Source organism: Mauremys mutica, chromosome 11, assembly GCF_020497125.1.
Source record: "Mauremys mutica isolate MM-2020 ecotype Southern chromosome 11, ASM2049712v1, whole genome shotgun sequence".
NCBI classification, from domain to species: domain Eukaryota; kingdom Metazoa; phylum Chordata; order Testudines; family Geoemydidae; genus Mauremys; species Mauremys mutica.
In genome coordinates, this window is record NC_059082.1 from 24,663,879 (window position 1) to 24,685,469 (window position 21,591).

General features: G+C 40.1%; 1 protein-coding gene across 3 annotated transcripts in view; it reads right to left on the reverse strand.

Moving 5' to 3' along the window:
* RAB27A (RAB27A, member RAS oncogene family) overlaps positions 1-21,591 on the reverse strand; it is a 74,121-nt gene that overhangs the window by 15,428 nt on the left and 37,102 nt on the right. For 2 of the 3 annotated variants that reach the window (XM_044980848.1, XM_044980849.1), the window contains one exon: positions 953-1,126. In XM_044980848.1, coding sequence (XP_044836783.1) covers positions 953-1,105 — 153 coding nt within the window. In that variant the 5' untranslated portion in view covers positions 1,106-1,126. Of the gene's footprint in view, positions 1-952; positions 1,127-9,543; positions 9,641-21,591 lie in introns of all 3 variants that reach the window. The other variant, XM_044980850.1, reaches the window with a different exon arrangement.

The window sequence follows — 21,591 nt, forward strand, 5'->3', positions numbered from 1 at the left end:
TTATCTGGATTCTTTGAAGACTATGGGAAAATGGGTTTCCCAGGTAATCAAGGCCCAGATCCAACACCCAATGCCAGATTATTTTCTATACTGGATGCCCTGTTGGTATATTAACATTATGGCATGAATTGTTTACAATATTTACTAACAGCATCCTCACTTCAGATAAAATTTCAGCAAGTAAAATTTTCCAATTTTATGAAAAATGTCTTTAAAATATTTAGTATGTATCACAGATTTTCTCTATAAAGTGATTAAAAAGGAGGAAATCTTGTAGACGTCCATTTAAATTCTGTTGCATTTAAAATTGAGACCTTGTTAAATAAATGTATTAGAATAGCTTTTAGTTTTCACATTTTGACCTCTGATGATTAGGAGTTTGGAAAACATAGGTACCTGCTTAGGAAACTTAGGAGTCCTACAAGCGCTGCCCCTTTCCTTTAGAAAGTATTAATTATTCACCACTGCCCTACCCCATATTTTTCAGTGGTGCAAAAAATTAACATGGTTGTCTTTGTTTACTAGCCACTTTGGCTTATAAAGAAATTTATGCCAATACATCTTTAAATGGGGCCAGTTCTGCAGGCCTTCCCTTGTGGAAAGTCTACTGATGAAAATGGCAGTTCAATTTACAGGGAATGGTCTGAATGCCATAGCATCATCCGTTGCTATCAGTACAGGTCACTGAACTTGGTTTATTAGTTAACTGCTTTTGCAGAAGGGAGTAACAAAATAATTCTTTCGTGGACCTCACAGAAACAGCCTTTTTTGTTTTATTTGCAACTCCTAGAGAGAGAAGAAGGTGATATTTTGTGCCCATGATATATGGTCAACTACGCAGTGATGATCAGGAGATCAGGTTTTAAAAGAGTAATTTTTATGCAGTTGATGGCTAGATTTTTTTTTAAATAATTGTACATTCAAAGCAGCACACAGAGTTGCTGCAACTTACCACTCTCTTTTCCCGAAAGTCAATACCCACTGTTGTGATAAATCTGGAATTAAATTTGCCATCTGTGTACTGGTAAAGGATGCTGGTCTTTCCTACTCCCGAGTCACCAAGTGCTAGGAATTTGATGAGGTAATCATAGTCTCCATCAGACATAGTGAGATCTTTGTAGACCACCTTTAAAAAGCAAAACAAAAAAAACCACTTCTCATTTCATTACACAAAGCAAATGGCAGTATTCTGAATACATACGTTTGTTAATTTTAAGTCTCCACTAAAGCTTTTTTGCAACTTACTTATTTAAAATAAGGATAAGAACGGGATTGATTTTGCCCTCCTTTACACTGGTTTTATTCTGGTGTAACCCCACTGAAGGTCACTGACGGAGCGGAGGCTCAGGCTTAACATTTTGAAAGGTCAATGCCAAATTCAGCTCTGACATAAAGGGACACAAATCTACTGACCTCAGTGCCTAACTACAACAGAACTGATTCTGGCTCATAATTTCAGAAGCTGTCAAGGGCCAATTCTACTTTAACCCCAGTTTTACACTAGGTGCAACTCCAACGGCTCTGATTGAATTACTCTTGATATATATCAAGAGTAATTCAATGTAAGTGAGAGGAAAAATCAGGCTCAATTTGTTAGATAAAGAGAGAAATCAGCTGTCTTGGATAAACTACTTGCCAGTCAATGGAAGGTGCAAGTGAATGCAGTATGGTCCTCCCCAATAAGAGCTGCTACAGATCATCACTTATTAGAAACAACAAAGGAGAACATGAAATTTTTTCTTTTTTACAAAAAGCAACGAAGTACAGAATTAAAGTACTCTGGAAAACCATGTACACAGCATTAGTCACAGAACTATTTTCATCCATATCTGAAAGTTGCAGCAGTTATATAAATGCATCTGCAGTATTCCTCTGAACTAGTATTCACCAGAGCATACTAGATTTGGAATACATGAAGAATCTATTTTATTCTCTTGACTTTGCCCACCACAAGCAGCAATTCAATAAAAGGCACTGTACTGCCATAAACAATCAAGCTATATTGCACTTTTTCTTTTGGGGGGGTGGGGTGGGAGAGAATGCACCATACCAAAAACAGCTTAACAATAAGTGCTCCATGTCTTATGCAAAATGAATTTGGCGGGAGTTTCAGGAGATGCTCCTCTGGATGGTCTATGAAGACTGACCTCTCAACCTAAGTGTTGCTTAAAGAGTTCATTTTCTTCATTAGTCATTGAAGGCAGATTATCCGAATAGTCTCTCCAACTCTTTCCATCCATGTTCTTGATGCCGAAGTCCATAATTAATATAAAAACTCACTACCCTTTTTATAAGGCATGATGGGAACACTGTTAGCAGCATTCAATATACTGAGTCACAGTTAAATTCAACCTACTTAAAATGCCCTTTATATACATATATATGGTATCTGTACTAGGCCTTTAAAACTAATTTGGGACTTAAATTGTACATGCATGGTCAAATTTTCAAAGGCCACCTCAGACTGAAGCCCAAATTCTCTATATCTACCTTCTTGTATGAAAACACTAGGATGTGAGCATATAACTGGCAAATCCAGGTTCATGTGTACACAAAAACTTGGTTTTAAAAAACCCCTGTGGGTGCAGTTTTAGAAGCTAGTTTGAGCTCCCTTGAAAAATATGGTGTTCTTTGAAAAGCACATGTGGACATTACAACACAGAAAATAGCCAGCTAACCAAAACCAAAACACTAGAACTGCCTGTTATTAAAACTTATTTTCCAAGATTTCACTTTCCGCAAAATTTTGAAGAATTAGTATTTTCACATGGAATACATGCAAATGAATGAGACTGCCTATGTGTCTTATGCAAAGCTATTTTTTCCTCCAAAACAGCTCGTTTTTCACTTAAAAACATATCTGAGTAACAGTTTTCATGAAAAAAGACCATTTTTGAGTTTGTAATGAAATAGAAGACAATTTTCAAGTATTTTTGTAATTTATTAATGATAGTTTGAACAGTTTTACCAACCCCTAAACCTAGGTGTTTGAATACACAACTAAAACACTACTACTGTATCAGTCACTACAATTTAAAATGTCTAGTCTTACCCCCTTTGGGGATCTTAAAAGAAAAAAGCATAAGATTTAAAATTTGAAGGGAAAATTAGGTGTTTCAAAATGCCTAGACTCTACAAAACAATTCCTAAACCAACCACATCAATTCCAGGAAAAATTCAGTGTATGTGAAAAAGACACATGGGGATTGTGCTCTAGTAGTTTCCTGTTTGAGTAGCTACTGATCTCCCCTTCCCCAAACCCAGTAGCTTGCTGCCTTATGCAGCTTGTAAAAGAAAACATCTAAAAAGAAACCTGAGGAACTCTTCCAAAAGCAATAGAAATCTAGCACAAAAAATTACCAATTACCAGAGGAGAAAAGGTATCAAAATATGAAAAGAGACCATAAATTGAAATACATTTTTGTTGCAAAATGTGCAATTTGGGCTTCAAATAATATTATTATTAGAACTGTAATAATATTTACTGCTCTAACTACACAAAGCTGTAAGGCTAATCACTTCATTAGGTCCACAGCATTTCAACTATATTCTTTGCAGTACAACTGTCCTCAATAGCATAGCATCAATTCAGTCCTTAGTCTCTGTTGGAACAAACTCCAGACCTCCAGTGTGTGGGCATCAACCACCACCACTAAGGTAGGAATGTAACTATCTCTGAGGCTTTGGCTTTATTGCAAAATTTCATATTGTAAACAGAACACGACTGTGATGAGCTTAGTTAGCCAACATGGTGCAGATCCCATGACTGTGGTCAGTGCAGACAAGAGGGAAGATTTTTCAAAGGCACAAGTGGAAGGTAGGTGCTTCATGGCTACTGACTTTTAATTGAAGTTCGGTGCCCAGCTGTCATTTGTGCCATGAAAATTTCCCCCAAGCACCACTCCTGTTCTGCATCATTTCAGCTACTCATGATGGAATCCTACTGGGGTCAGGGTTGATGAACAGCTGACACAAATTCTCCACCTCTACACTCAACACAAAGTCATGGTCAGCTAAATCAACTTTCCACACTCAAGTTTTAAAACATGATAAAATGTGGTCATGACATTAAGGCCTCAGATGAAATGAGACAAGACATTCAGAACTAGCAGCACGATTTCCATGCTGTGTTGCAGGCTTGACACTCCAGAAACACATTCACCTACCCTCTATGCTATAACATGAAGGAGTGCAGAGTCTTACAAGCAGCTAGAGCAGAAGGGAAGGCTTTACCTAGATATTAGAAGTCCTCATCCACCCAGGTGCTCAAAGACCCGCAAAATACTTTTGGGGATGAGCGAGGGGAAAAAAAAATAGGATCACACAGCAAGCAATTCCCCAGAAAAGTTTCCATTGAGAGGTATATATTTTTAAAAAACCCTAACGTTTTTTAAAATCTTCAGATTGACTATAAAAACAACAAGGAGTCCGGTGGCACCTTAAAAGACTAACAGATTTATCTGGGCATAAGCTTTTGTGGGTAAAAAACCCATTTCTTCAGATGTTTTTGTGGATATGGACTAACATGGCTACCCCCGATAACAGATTGACTATGACTCCTTCCTAATGTTTAGTTTGTGATTAAATTAATGCTTCCACATCTTCTGCCAAGCTACTTTGCAGTCTTTTGTAAACTTTTCCTCTTTTTAAATATACAGTCTGTTGTGCATAAATCTCTAAAATTACTAGTATTTTAAAAATGCCCAGATACTCAACAAGTGCAACTTGGGATTAGTGTGTTATGAAGACAAGTCATCCCTCTCCGGGAGCTTATCTACATGGTGCATTAGTCTGAACTAGAGAGGTGTAAATTCTAATGTTCACAAATGTGTTGGACTGCTGTTGTGAGTAAAGTATATGTGTATAAAGACCTCAGAAGATAGATACAACAGAAGTGCAAAGTATTATTAGCAGCAGCAGCACGTTTGGAAATGGAGGAAACTATTCTACGTCATCTCACTTTGTGTAGTTTGCTAAAACTTACTGTAAATAGCTACCGCCCTCCACTGAACAAAGGTCAGAGCTAGCACAAGATTAAATATATCTCTTCCAATACAGGAATTTGCAGAATACCTGTTTGGATAAGCTGCCACACAATACAGACTGCTTTTACCCCTTCTTTAATTCACCATATAGCTTGTAATTAACAATTTGCAAATGGCTGGGAACAGGGCCAGGAGTCCTTAACACAAAATAAAAGAAAAATGCATTCCAATCAATCCTTGACAAGGAAAAGTTCTTCCTCGGTCAAGTTACAGTGCATATCACTCCCACCTTTCACCCTACAAGATAAACCCAGTATTCAAATATTTCCAGGGTGTGTTTACTGTGAAAGCCTGAACCTAACCCTGAAGAGAAGCAAGAGTTATTTTCATAGTCAGTTCCAGCCCTGTCCTCCTCCCTGTACAAATATTTAAAAAGTGTTCTCCATCTTCCGCCTTACAAGGCTTACATTCCAGGAACCTAGAAGCATCCAAATTTCTACTATGTAAAGTGACAGTGTGTTAAATAACAAAATCCTTCAAGGAGTTAAAAAAACCCAAACTGATACATTTAAACACTTTTTATTGAGGTTTTTTTATACAATAGCCAGTGTCTGTTATTTTAAAAAATATGTATTACATGTTTTTATAAACCTTTACCCATTAATGAAAAAAAGGTGGAGATGGGACAGATGAAAGTGATAGTTTGGTGGCCCAAGTCATAGATTTAAAATATACAGAGGATGAATTTATGCCCCCAGTGAATCAATGGCAAAACTCCCACAGGCTTCAGTGAGGCCAGGATTTCACCCAGCTCTCTAACCACCAGCTCAGAACCTAGATGGGTGGGTTTAGTCCTTCATTCTTCCAGTAAATAAAACCAATTTCCTTGCCATTTGCTTTCAAAACAAAATTCTTGTCTGCTCAGGCTGGACGTTAAAAATGCCACGGAACTTCCATAAATTGGGGTTTGCCTGGATCCTTTGGTCAAAATTCCCCACCCACTTCTGTATGTTATGCATTGCTCAGTGTTGGTTGCTACTCTCTATACCAAAGATGCCCTCATTTCAGTGGCACCATATGCATACAGCTTGTGAAGCTCTTTGGAATCTATCAGGGTTAAAAGTCATATATAAATGCAAATTAGAGACAATAATTCAGCCTGTGTCCATCTTATGTCAAAAGGGGGAAGAAGAATTGTGGATGTTAAAATAATTAAAAAACAGAAGACATCTAACATAGTTAAGAGTTAGTATAACTCCTTCATTCACCTGTTTTTTAATCAAGCTCTCAGCACTGCAGCACACTTTTCAGTCCCTTCCATTCACATTAATGTGCCCTAAAGGAAGGCATAAGAAATCTAGGAGGGAGTTGGATATAATTAGAACCCAGCAGGAGGTCCAAAATCATTTTGGAAGGGACTTCCTCAACATTATTTTTAAGAGTAGGAAATACAAGAGCAACTCCTTTTTGCTGAGAACTGTAAGTTACCAAAGGAACAGGTGACATAGCAAGCACTCCAACCAGCTCTTCTCTTTTAATCAACCTCTCCTGTTGTGGTTACATTTGATACTTTAGTAAAACACTGGGATGGACAGAGAATATGAAAATCTAGGAAGCTCCATTGGCAGTTTGCACTGCTGGTATGATTTGTATGATCATATTATTATCTATTTCAATGTGGCATCTCCAAATAATTATGCCTACTCTACTATTTACTTCTTTGCCAATAGGAAAGACTACATGTTTCTTGAGGCAAGTACTGCTCCTGATAAATGAGTCTATTCACATTAGTATAAGGTGGTTTCACATGAATAGGCTTCTATCGGCTTTACATGGTCACGTTTCACCTAGGGTACAATTGGTTATAAACAATACCATGATGTTGCTGTGTTGTAAAGCTTCCTTACTCTTGAATGCTTTGTTTGTGGATAAATTAAGGAAATAAGCCTGGCATACACAATTTTTCCCTTTGTAGTGCAACATGCCCTCTGTACACAGCAAATTCATGTTTTCACTAAAAACATGTAGCTACTGATCGTGGGGGGTGGGATGGCTTCAAAACAGATCAGCTTACAGCAATAAGGGTGAAGCTCAAAACAAAAACAGACTAATCATGGAACTGCTAGTTAAAAATATATGAAGGCACAGACACATGCATTTTAAACTACTACCTGTATGCCTGCTCTTAATCAAGCTGTCCTCTACTATGTTAAACGCAATTTTATACCAAAAAATGTATATAAAACTTACCTCCACTCTGTTCAAGAAATGTGCTGGTCTAATCCGAGATACTTATTATTCCTAGCGGGAGTATTTTTCTAGCTCCACCTGTTTAGCACACAGCCGAGCAGCCTGTGTGTCACCTGTTTGCATTTGTCAGTGACTACAGATAAAAAGGTGTGCCTCATGTATGTATGTGTAAAGAAGGTGCTGGCTGGCAGCAGTGTGGGGGAGCAGTTACACACTTACAATATGTCCCGTTTGTTCTCTAAATGGAAACAGCACTTTAAGAAGGGATCTGTATATATCCCATCAGGGAGCAGATAAAAATGGCAGTCACACCTCTTATGTGTATCATAATAAATCTTAATATTTAATTGCCTGTTAGAAACAATCTCACTATATAAATGATATAGTATACTGATCACAGTCAAGCCACATTTTAAAAAGCATATTGATCTTAATATGTTTTGCGACTTTGCATCCCCTCGTCTTAGAGGAGGCCAACATGGCAGCAATCTCTGCTCTCTAGTGTTAGTTTTCATTTATTATGTGTTTCTCCTCTGTATATAGAGCTGAATGCACCGAAGAGCTTTGGGTGGGTCTGACAGGTACCCCAACTTGACCATTTATTTCTAAAGAAACTGAGCAAGATCTTGTAATAATGGAAGTGACTCATTGGCTGAAATCGTGAAAGCACATTTTCTGACAAACAACATATGCCAATATCAATTATACCACTCTAAAATGTCAAAGAGAAGCTATGTGTACTCTAGAATTTTGAGACTTTTGAAATCTGGAGATTGAGGGATGGGGCTAGTTTTCCCTCCTTTCCTCTCAACACCAGCTCTCACAGCAAAGCAAAGGCCATTTGTTCTCTAGGAAAACATGGCAAGTGAAACTTGCACCTCCCCCCACACCAAGAAGAAACAAAAATGTTATATGTTAGGATCAGTCATCACCTCCATATCTCTGCTAGCAAGGGCAGCCAACCATAAATGCATTGACTAATTTTCATGGTATAATTTACCACACAGAGAGACAGATGTTTAAAGAGTAAAACTAATTAGAACTTGCCAGATAACAGAGAACAGGCCTATATAATTAATTTATATGGTAACTATAATTTTAAAAGGTCACGTGACAGCCACCCTGTTCTTTGTTTGCTATTTCACAGGTTAGAGTCAGATACAGAGGACGTTTCCACAAGCGACATAAAATTTTCAGGCAGAGCTTACAACCAAAGAAAGGATCCATGTTTGTCAAACAGGGTCACATCTTTATTCAACCTTGCCAAGTACCTTGCCTTCTGTATTCAGCAAGAAATCAATTCTAGTATCATAGGGGGTAGATTAATTGGGGATTAGGTCAGGGAGGTGGGAGACAGGCTGCAGTGAGGTGTGCATATTCTCTCTCTGATTCAGGTAGCAGAAGTCAAGCCAGAGAAGAAAGAAGTGATTGTGGGAAAGAAAAGGGAGTATGTTTCTTGGGAAAGTGTTAGATTGACATTGGCATGTCATAGCAAGAGGAAATGGTAGGAAATAGACTGCAGTATAATCAAAAGGCACTACCATGTAGGTACGTGATAGGGATCTATTGCTGACAAGTACTCATTTGAGGAAAGCTACCAAAAATATAGTCTGCCACAAATCTACTGATACTTAAGTCCTAGAAAATGCTGATATCCAAGAAATCCCAATGTGTAGCTCTGCTCTGAAAAGCAACTCCATATGGGCTTCCATGTTTGTTGTCTCTTGCTGAATCCATACTGAATTTGCTCAGTTTACTGGCTGAAAGATTTTTTTTCCCCCTCCAGCTACCATCCCTGCAAAGTCATCATTGGGATGTGGGACTCAAACTGGGTTCTTTCAGGCATCACCATCAGTAGTGCTGATTCTGCAGACCAAATTAGACCTGCAGGGACACCTGTGCATCTCCACTCTTTTCAGTTTGCCCTCTGACATTTGTGCAACCTCATTGCCCATCAATGGGCTTTAAATAGAATTGCACAGATGTAACGTTGAGGGCAGAATTTAGCCTCCAGAACCTGTATCAGTAGTGATGAGGAGCACAAAGGAAATAACTCCGGCTGACTCAGATCCCAAACTGCCCAAGGTTGGCAGTTAGGAACAATAGCCACCATCATCATCTTTTTACTTGTAAGCTGTGTAAATTGGCTATAGAAATCATGGACAATTAGAGCTAATCCCCCAATAAAAATACTTCCCTCTGACAAATATTTTTAATTTTTAAAAAACAAAAAATATGCAAAATAGTTTTAAGTTTTTTGAAAGGGCATTTTCTGAAGAAAAATGTTGATGAAAAATATTTGACCAACCTCTAGGCACAATGAAGATGGAATCCCACATTTCACAACCACTTTCCAAGAGATATGAATGGTGGCTTCACTACTTCTGAAGACTCAATTCCTGTTTCTTTAAAAGAAAAATTATCCTGAGGTTAATATAGACCCCAGCCTCTAAGGCCCAATTTGTAGAATGTTTGCTCATTGAGTGCCCTGAAAAGCTTGGCCTAAGGGTGAAGTCATGTACTGAAGAGCAATGGAGTTACACAGGTTTTTAAAACATTGTGGACGTGCAAGCTAGTTTGCATTCATGTAGGGCTGAAGTTGTTGTACACAGTGAATTAACTACAGTAGAAGTTATAACTGACCTGGTTTGTTGTGATGGAAATGCCCTTATAGAAGGGGGACTCCCTAGGACTCACATTTAACCAACTGATATAGTGGACTGCCAGCAACCTTTTCTCATCGCCTGGGTAAAAAGTTCAGAATGGCCTTCCTTCATGCCAGCTTTTTAGGAGTGTGACCCTCTGAATAAAGCCTCATTTGGAACCTTAGTCCTTGCTAAGTAGTGTGACGAGATGGCCAATGTTAGTATGGTGGGTCCTGCGCTTTTCTTAGTGGGGGGGCTAAGATGCCACCCCTTGCCCCTGCTGTTGGGGTGCTGAGGGCCCTGCTAGTGGCCCAGGAAGATGGTAAAGGAGGGAAGCAGGGGAGTGGGCTGGGTTTACGCTTTACTCTGAGCCCCAGCCAGTCTCAACCCCTGTGGGTACTTACCCTCTTCCCCCTTGGGTGGGGTACCTTCGGTCCTTAGTCTCCCTCCCCTGCTGGGGCAGGGTCTCCCTTACTGTGGTTCTCTGATCTTTCAAGTCTCACAGCACACCTCCAAGCTCCAGTCCTCTCTCTTTCCCCCGGTCTGCCTGAAGCAGGTGTGTGTGTGTGTATTAGGTTCCTGACAGGGCCTTAATTGACTGCAGGTGCTCCAATTAACCTGTAGCCACCCTCCCTAGTCTACAGGGTACCATGCCTTAATTAGCCTTCGGCTTATATATTTCCCCTCTAACACTTTACCACTGCTCGCTGGCCCTCCTGTATCACAGTAGGTCAACGTAGTAGTAAACGGGGAAAATACACACTACTCCCCATTCAACACTTTAAAAATAAAATAACATGATTTTGCACATATGGCAGCTGTCAGCCAAATGGATCCTAAAACTACTTAACCATTTTTAAGCGATTGTTGTCTACTAAACCTCCAATCACTCATGCACATACTTAAATTGACATACAAAAATAGTGCCACTGAACTAAATTGATTTAGAAATACTCCATAGGAATCACTTCACCCTCCACAGCCATCTCTCTAGGGTGAAACAGAAAATATTTAATGATATACAGATTAGGACAAGAAATGAAAGATACTATAGCCAATAGAAATTACAGGGGGAATTTAGATAGGTAGACGCTGAAATTTATCCAGGACCCTGGAGTTATTATTACAGTAACTCCTCACTTAACGTTGTAGTTATGTTCCTGAAAAATGCGACTTTAAGCGAAACGATGTTAAGCGAATCCAATTTCCCCATAAGAATTAATGTAAATGAGGGGTTAAGTTCCAGGGAATTTTTTTTTCAATCAGAAAAAGACTATATATACACACACACACACACTATATATATATATATATATATATATATATATATATATACACATACATACACATACACACACACACACATACACACAGTATAAGTTTTAAACAAACAATTTAATACTGGTAAACAGTGATGATGATTGTGAAGCTTGGTTGACATGGAGGAGTCAGAGGGGAGGATATTTCCCAGGGAATGCCTTACTGCTAAATGATGAACTAGCAATTGGCTGAGCCCTCAGGGGTTAACTCTCAAGGCAGCAGGAATGGAGGGAGGGGAGAGAGCATTGTATGAGACCTTGTATGAGAGAGAGAGAGAGAGAGATGCACATTTCCCCTTTAAGTACACTGCCTTGTTAATTAGATCAGCTTGCTGCTGGCAGCAGCTGCGGTCTCAAGCTCCCTCCGTCCTGAGCCCTGTCATGTGTCCCCCCTGCTCTATGGAAGATGGGGTAAGTGGGGTACAGGAGCAGGGGAAGGGGGCACCCTGACATTAGCCCCCCTCTACCTCCTCTCCCCCCTGCACAGCAAGCAGGAGTCTTGGGGAGCAGCTCCAAGGCAGAGGGGCAGGAGCAGCACATGGAAGTGGGGGGAGGAACAGCTGCAATTGCTAGCCTGGTGGGCAGCTGCTGCACAGGGAACTTAGGGGAGTGGAGAGCTGATGGGGGGCTGCCGGTCCACCCTGGTTCCAAGCTCCCACCAGCTAGCTGCAATGGAGTGTACTTCCTGCAAGCAGTGGACAAAGCAGGCGGCTGCCAAACGATGTTAGAAGGGAGCATTGCACAACCTTAAACGAGCATGTTCCCTAATTGATCAGCAACATAACAACGAAACGACGTTAACCGGGATGACTTTAAGTGAGAAGTTACTGTGCTGCAAAACTGGGGTTAAGAGTAAAGTCTTATTGTCCAGCTGAAAGATGGCATGTCACTTGCAGTGTTTCTTAACACCATAGTGGGACACTGGTTCAGTGCTCATGGGAACCATACAAGCTACTGAATCACTTAACAGCTGCAGGACCTGAGGTTTTTCCCTAGAGAACTTCAGTTTCCCATCTAACTATTGATTTACCGCCACTGTGACTACTTTATCCAATCTAATGAGTGCACGGCCTTTAATGCTCACCAGGTCAGCAGAGAAACTATGTCACTTGTAGATATTCTTGATGGGAAACTATTAAATCTTTCCTTAACCCAAGTAATCTGGAGAAAGAAAGGGTTGGATGAAGTAGACCTAGCAGAACTTCTCCATATTAAACTTTCTTCATTACTTTGTGCTGATGGAGCACTGTGGGGAAAGCACAAAATAGACTTTCCTTAGAGAGAAGTGTTTTATATCTATATTAGACAATAGATATAAACAAGAATTAGTGCTTTTTTTTTTCCATATAGGTATTTCAAAAATGTCTAAGTGACTTAGGAGGCTTACACTGCAATCATGTGACTGCAGCTCATGTAGACATACCCGCACTAGTCTTAATCTATCTAATAGGGTAAAAGATAGCAGCACAGACCCTGGCAAGGAATGTGAGTATGTACCCAGCGTTCTGAGTCAGTTTGCACAGCCCATGCTGAAGCTTGCACTGCTGTATACTCACTGCTATTATTAGTGAGCTAAACTAAAGCTATCACAGGTATGCTGACATAAGCTGCAAAACAAACCACCGACTGCAATTAGACATACCCTATGTTCCACTTTCAAAAATGACTTTGGCCCGTAAGAGCCTGGTATCTTAGTCTGCACCAGTGGGGTATGAATTCCAGTACACACTAATGTAATGTGTGCAAACTGGCCTGTGTGGACCCTACTGGAGCACACGAAAAGCTCCCTTGTGTGCATTAATGTAGTCTCATTTCAAACAGTACTATGGTAACACCCACTAAGGAACTTCTAATCTGCACCAGTATGTTGCACATTAACTGGTCTGCGTGGACCCTGCTGGCATGCACTAGAATTTACTCCTAAACTAGTGCAGACTAAGGAATAGTGAAGATAAGCCCAAAGTCTTATTGCCTTTCACTTTTGAAAAATGGGACTTAGGCATAAAAGCAAAAGTGCTAACATTAGTTTAAAAAGCAGACTACTGTGCATCGTTCGACTGACACCGGAACTGCATACTTACTGTATCCTGTCTTCAACAGTGACCAGTGCAAGATACTCTAAGGAAGATGTAAAACCCCCGTAACAGTTCAATAACACGATTATGAAATTATCTTCTTGGAAGCTGACAGTTAGTGGTTGAGCTATCTCCTGAAGTATGAACCTTGACATCACTTTTCAATTTCTTATTTCAGCTAGAGAAACTGCTACAGTAACAGTTTTAAAATGTATAGCTTTTTAATGCATTTGCATGTCCCCCTCTCTTAATGCAAGACAAAGGAAAAACTAAGTGCACCTGACTGCTTTCCTATATAGCATTTGTTTTATACATTTATACCATATCACCTCTTGTCTGTCTCCTCTCTAAACCATAGTCCTAATGTTTTTAACTCTCTCCTCACATGGAAGCCTTCAAATGCCTCTAATCATTGTCAGTACCCTTCTGTTTATACTCTGTTTCCCCCAGCTTCCCCACCCTGAGTAGTTAGAACCAAACATAGTACCTCATGATGAAGGTATGTCATGAGTTTATATAACAATACGAAAATATTCTGAGTGTCACTCTATATTCCCTTCCTAATAAAAATCTAATACCTGGTTTGCTTTTTATGGCCATTGTTGCCATGCATTAAGCAGAACTTAACGTACCATAGTCTTTCCACTAACAAAATATCAGACAATTATGGGATGCAAAAAATCATCAGACATTTATGAGGTAATTTTTCCTCACTATTTCCAATTCATTCCAACCTTTATTTATATATATATTAGATAGATAGATAGATAGATAGATAGATAGGATAGATAGAGATTTGGATACTCTCAGTATTTGCATCCCCTTATTTGGCATTTGATTAGAGTGGAAGCTGAAAATGTGCACAGACCAAAGGGAATAAGAGGAATCAGATTCTTCAAGAAGCAAGGAAAATCTTGAGCCTTGAGCCCCCCAACTAGCTGCATGCAGGCTGAAATTGTGCCCATGCAGAGCCCCATTATTTCAGTGGGGTTCACTGTGGGTGCAAGGGTCTATCCCTATTAAGCCAGTTGTAGGGCTTCAATTCACAAGTAGCAATACCACACGTATCCCACCTGAATATATTCTGTGGCATCTGCATCCACTGTCAGCTTATTTAGCCCAGAATTGCAGAATTTTCCAACAGAATGGTCGAAATGAAGAGCAGGAGAAAGCAGGCATCAAAAAAGCTTCACAGAAAAGCTCTTTATTGTGAGAGAAGTCAGATGCCTTAAAACTCTATCCTCTTCCCCCAAACTCCCAGAAAACGGACATGGAAGCAGTAAGTTAAGCAATAGCTTTGCGGATGTGGTGTATAACTCCAATCTTACATAACAGGATAAGAGGGGAAACTAGAAGTCCTTGATATCATTTTGAGAAAGCCAGGGGACTTTTAGAAACGTAGAGGCTGTGGGAAGAGGCCAGGGACTACAGTTAGTTTCATAACTCTGGTGAAAGTAAGACCAAACCAAGGAAAAGTAAGAAGTTGAATTTCATCAGAGCAAGGCTTAGAGAAATTTGTAGGAACAAAATGGGAGGGCACAAAAGCAGGAGTTAAATGGAAGAAGTTCAAAGTTAACAGTGTCAGGGTTTGTGTGTGTGTGTATCACCTGTGATAGCAATAAAAGAGAAAAACCTATGCAGAATATCATGCATCTTCAATAATCATCTGTGCTCAAACACAGCACAACACCTCCACACCCATACTCTGAAGTCCTCTGATACTGTTGTAAAAATGAGATGCATGCATATGTATCAAGGAAACAATAAACCCCGAAGAAAGAAGTATTCATGGGTAATGGTGGTAAAAACAGTTAACACTTCTGTGCAATAGGTAGACTGGACATCTCATGGGACTGGCAGCTTTCTCTTCCTGGTTTCCCCTTTGAATCCAGCCCAGCAGATGAGTGCAAGAACTGCAGCTGTGCACTGCCACTGCCTGAATAAGACATGTGGGGAAGGTCTTTTGCACCCTGCCTGGAAGCAGCACAGTATAACACACAGTTGAGGCCACATTTGGGATAGTGTGCGCCCTTCTGCCCCCTTTATTATTGAAGGCCAAGAGTCATGGCAGTGATATGAGCCAAGCTAGTAAAGCTGCTCCTTTTCCAGCTCTACTAGACTGAACTTGCTGTGGAATTTGGGGTATTGCTCTTACAACTAAGCAACAAAAGGATTCTGATTGTGTTTTGATGCAACCAATACTAATATTTCTGTAGAGGCCTTATTAATGGAGAAATCTATAATCAGAATGTAGGATAATTTTCATCCTCTTTATCTTGTATTTTGGTTGAAGAAGCAGGAGACACAGCAAGTGGTTCAATCTTCCTAAAATTCTGCATGCATGTAGATTAGAGCTGGTTGAAGGTCAACAAATTCTGTCTCATGACAACTTTCAAGGTTTTGACATTCATTTTCATTTCATGTTGGAACAAAAACAAAATCTTTTGAATGACTTCATGAAACAGGATTGTGTCAAAACTGTCATTTTTGCATCAAAAAGGGAAGGTTTTCGATTTGGTTCTCTTCCCCATCATCTTCCCCCCTCCCAAAAAAAAAAAAAAAAAAAAATAAAGTGGCCAGAGAGTCCACCTCAAAAACCTTCCGGTCAAAAACGTTGTAAAAAATCTATCAATGTGTCTCTGTGAAATGTTTCAGCTTTGATATATTTTGTCAAAAATTCAGATTAGCTCTAATATAGATACAGGAGAATAAATTGTAGCATTAACATTCAATTATGATTGTGCTTCTAAAGGCTTTGGCCACTTCTAAACATTTCTCTCTATATGTCTATCTTTCATTGAAGCCAAACTGTCTGTACTTATGTACAGTGTAGAGGTCACTGTCAGTGATAAATGATATAACTTCTGGTAGAAAACTATTTGTACCCCACATAGTAAACTGCCCTAAGTTCTCCTGTAGATGTCACATATAGAAGATAAGGCAACGCAGCTGTTATGAGGTAGTACGGTAACAGTTACAGTAACTATACGTAAGTCAAAGCAATTTTTAAAATTAATTTCATCTCACTCCAATTCCAATGAGGCTTGACCCCTTTTTTAATTTGACTGCTATAGCTGCTTTGTCACAGCATACTGTAGACTGGAATGGCTTTAACCCATTTGTTTGAAACCCAACCTTAATCTCTTTAATACAGAGCAGCAACATAGCTGTCATGGCCAGTATTACATAAGAATTTGTAATGAATGACAGCATAGTTCCTAAGCTTCCACAGATGCCTTCTGATCTGTTTACATTTCCAACCTTTCCCCACATATTACATGGAATGACCGGAGGCAGAGGCAAGAACAGTTTCTGATCTATTTTCCACTACCCCATAATGGTCTGGTTATACAACAAGACTGCTGCTGATGAACCAATCCCACTGGGTTGGTGGGGAAATGCAAATGTCAGGCGGGAGCAAGAAGTCAAGCATACCACAGTGATAGAGCATGCAGCAGGGACACTCAGCCCATGCTCTACAAGTTGCAGGTAGAACATCTGGGGCCCACATGCAGCTCTCAGAGTCTGCTTATCAGACTGGCTTGACTTGGTCTGCCTGTGTCTCGGCAGACTGACACAGCACAGGTCCCAGGCAACTTTCCCACCCAAACACACACACAGGACAGTGTAGGGCAGGGGTTCTCACAACAAAAATTTTGGTAGCCTCAAAGTGCAGCCACCAACTCTTGCTGGTGGCCGCTCTGACAATTTTTCCTAAAATATTTACTTGACTTTAGGCAAAACAATAAATATGCACATATACATGTCCAAATCATTGTAATTTATCTATGTAGGAGTTTGGGTTTTTTGCACACTCAATAATAAAAATAATGTACAGTTGTCTCTATTCTTTACTGGACCTAAACAGAATAGAAACACAAATAGGGTGCTTTAAACATTCTTGTCTGTTTTCTTGTGGTTTCTTTTGCCTTTTTGGGGTTTTTTTTTGTTTGTTTGTTTTTAAGACTTGCTAGCTATAAGTAAGTCTACTGTGAAAAGTGATATTTGTATGTCTATCAATATCACTTTTCACAGCAGACTTACTCTGCCCCGGCAACCCAGGGACAAATTAAACCCTGGCTGGGGAGGTGGCTACAGAGGCAGCAGGGGCAATGGGGCACACAGCAGGGGCCAGAGGTAGTGAGGGATGAGCTCGGGGTGAGCCTGCCACAGTGCAGCCAGGGAACGGAGCCCAGAGCCCCACACCCAGAGGACAGGGCCTAGGGTCAGAGTCCCATGGCTGGAGCCTGCCGCTTGCCATCCCAGGGCTGATGCCCAATCCCGCCACCCACGGGAACATGGGGAACTCACTGACTGCATGCTCCTCCAGCTTGTGTGTCTCCAGAGGGGGGGCGGGGCCCCAACCACTGCTGGTGGCCCCTGGGGAGGGGCCGCTGCTCCCCCCCCCCCCAAATCACTGACCAGAAGGCTGTGGCTGCAAGAAAAGCCCCTGATGGCCACATGCGGCTACAGTGGCCACATTTGAGAAATGGTGGTGTAGGGTATCATATGACATTGCTAAATACAAAGTGATACTGTCTCCTAACACCGACTCTCACAATTAGGATAAGGAAAAAAATATTACCTAAATCAGCTGCTCTGTCTTTCTCAGCTTCACTACAGAGCTTCTGCCTAGAACTATTCCCTGCTGGACTTCCTGTTCAAACTTAAAGAACAATACAGAGTATTGTACATGAACTATCAGCTTAGGAGCCACCAGGATTTCCCTAATAAAAGACACACACACTTGCCAAAGGAAGAAGATAAACAGAAGCTTGTCCACCCTCACAGCAACATAGTGCTGATAGGGAGTGGAAACCACCATCTCTAGGGAGCTAGGAGAAGACAAGGAAGGGAGAAAAAACAAGCCCCCTCATTTCCTCACCCCACAAAAGCCTCTGGGGAAGAGGGTATATTGAGGACCAGTGCTTTAGATATTTATAGGAATTAAACTTTTCTTTAAGGGATGGCTGAATGCTCCTGGAAGAGAGGGGGGAAAAAAATGCATGTCACTGAAATTATGGTAGTAAATGAAAAAGCAGAGTGGAGGGAATATGAAAGGGAGGAAATCCCAAAACTGCAGGAGAAAAAAACAACAACTCAACTTCAAGTGTGGTTTGTAAATGCAGAAAGTGACATTGCCCTTCACACAAATCATGAGCAGGTTTGTATGAGTGTGTGCAGCTAAAGGCAACATAGATCATAAAATCTAATCTGATTGGCTGTTTCAGAAGACTATGCTATAAATTAAACATGCCAGGCTTATTTGTTTAATTTCTTTGGAGTGTGGTATCTGTAAACAGCCTTGGGACGATCTGCTTGAGTTTACTTCTGTGGCTACTGGGAACTTCTTTTTAAGAAATCAAGCAAGTTTGATGGAACACTTAGAAACCCCTGCCAGGTACTTCAAAATAGCTAGTCTGAGTAGGAGAGTACTAGACATCTTCTGACTCTTTACTTACGTGATATATCCATGATCATCCATTTTGGACATAATCCAGTCACTAAAGCTGGTTGGGAAATGTTTTTCCCCTACAAAAGCTTTTGAGTTGCGGGGTTGGGGGGGGAATAAAAAAATTTGTCAAAACACTTTCAATATTTCAATCTCAGCCAAATCCCAAATGCTCCTAGGATGCTTCATGGGAAAAGCTGTTCAGGTGTTTCATGCTCTCCATTCTCCTCAATAGGCCTGGCTGACTGCATATCCCTTGATGCACTGCAAGCTCCTCTCTTGACAAGGGGAGGTGATGCACCATGGCAATTATATGGGCATAGTGCATCATGGGAAATTTGTTTTCAGCTGAAAAACTGAACACATTTTGGTTCTTGGGCATTACATATTTTGTATTTCAAAAATTTAATTTTCCATGGAAAGCAGAAACTCTTCACATACAAAAATTGTTCTGTTAAAAACTCAACTTTCGTCAAACAATTTAGACAATTTTTTTGACAAGTTCTAAGAGTTGCACTCTGATAGTGTCTAAAGAGTAACTAAAAACTTATTCCACAGTTCCTGTTTAAAAAACAAACCAAAAAAAAAATCCTTCTTCCCTTAGGATAGGAAGGCTCTCAGCTGTCTTGTACCCTGATTTTTGGAAGACTGATGTATATGGAATATAGATAATCTGTCTCAAAACAGTCACATAGCCAAGCTCAGCAGGGATACAAGGTACATGCTGTATTAGAGGAGATCTGGCAGAGCCAATGACAACAATGACTATGGCCATTCGTAGTATATCAGGTGTCCAAGGGACAGATTAGGCATCAGTCTCTTAGAAGATACCTAGCAGGTCACTCTTGCGATTTCTCCATATAATTTATTAAATCCACACAGATACCATGAATTATAATACAAAATAAAACTAACTGATGTATCTGACATTATCGCGACCAGGACAAAGGGCTAACATGCAAAAGAGTTGCGGGGGGAGGGCATTTTTCAAAATTTGATCTGATCAGATTCTTTTCCTTATGTTTTTGATAGAGTTGCCTATTTTTTTCAGCAGCATAAGAATCTGTTCCTTAGTGGTTGGAGGGTTGCGTTTTTTTGTTGGAATACACCAAAAAGCACTTTCTTCTCGTTAGCTGTTATTTGCTAGCATGGAGCTGCTTCTACTTGATATTGAAATGCCCCCACCAGCTCTCTTATTTTTGGTACAAGAGATGTTTGTCTTAATGTCAGGTTTTTCCATATCTGATTTTGCTTTATCCATTCTAGTTTTGCTTATTCTATGTCAGTTTCATCTGATAAACAAATAAAAAACCAAAACTAGCTAATTGGGAGTCCCCCTAAGCCTTTGGGGGTATGAGTTGAGCTGCGTCACAATTTTGGCAATCAGTAAAAGTATCCTGTGTTGTGTTAATAATCTTTTGCTCTCAGATTTATCAACACCCAATTTATTGACTTAACTGAGCATGCAATCAATGGCCATTGTGACAAATTGGAAAATATCTTTGTATTATTTTTATGATGACTGTGCATGCCTTTTTATGTTTGCTTATAATGGGTTACTTGCCATAGAATTAAATCAAAAGGGGTGGTTAGAGAGACCAAGCAAAAGAGACAAAAACAATCACAGATGAGATTCCTTGAGGAAATAATGGGGAAGCTGATCATGTTAGAGTGGTTTACTCTTGCCAATCCTAAGCCTAGGATCAAAGGAGGATATTAAAGCATTACAGGACCCCAGGCCAAGGAAAGGAGTTTGAGTGAGTTGAAAGAGACTGCTCAGGGAGTGACAGGGATGAAAGAAGCATTCAAGGAAGCACTAAAGAAGCACTCAAGAAAGATAAGGCCATTGCAGAGAAACTAAATGAATTCTTTGAACTGCTCTTCATGGCTGAGGATGTGAGGGCGATTCCCAAACCTGATTCATTCTTTTTAGGTGACAAATCTGAGGAACTGTCACAGAATGAGGTATCATTAGAGGAGGTTTTGGACTAATTGATAAATTAAACAGTAATAAATCACCAGGACCAGATGGTATTCACCCAAGAGTTCTGAATGAACTCAAATGTGAAAATGCAGAACTACTAATTGTGGTATGTAACCTAACGTTTAAATCAGTTTGTGTGCCAGATGACTGGAAGACAGCTAATAGGATGCCAGTTTTTTTAAAATGCTCCAGAGGTGATCCTGGCAATTACAAGTTGGTAAGCCTAATTTCAGTAGCAGGCAAATTGGTTGAACTTATAGCAAGGAACAGAATTATCAGACACAGAGATGAACATAGTTTGTTGGGGGAAGAGTCAACATGGTTTTTGTAAAGGGAAATCATGCCTCTACCAATTCTTTGAGGGGGTCAAAAAGCATATGGACAAGGATGATCCAGTGAATATAGTGTACTTAGATTTTCAGAAAGCCTTTCACAAGGTCCCTCACCAAAGGCTCTTAAGCAAAGTAAAGCTGTTATGGGATAAAAGGGAAGGTCCTCTCCTGGATCAGTAACTGGTTAAAGGATAGGAAACAAAGGGTAGGAATAAATGGTCAGTTTTCAGAATGGAGAGAGGCAAATAGTGATGTCCCCCAGTGGTCTGTATTGGGACCAGTACTGTTCAACATATTCATAAATGATTTGAAAAAAAAGGGGGTAAACAGGTGGCAAAATTTGCAGATGATACAAAATTACTCAAGACAGTTAAGTCCAAAGTAGACTGCAAAGAGTTACAAAGGGATATCACAAAACTGGGTGACTGAGCAAGAAAACGGCAGATGAAATTCAGTGCTGAAAAATGCAAAGTAATGCCCATTGGAAAACATAATCCCAACTATACAAATAAAATGATGGGGTCTAGGTTAGCTGTTATCACTCAAGAA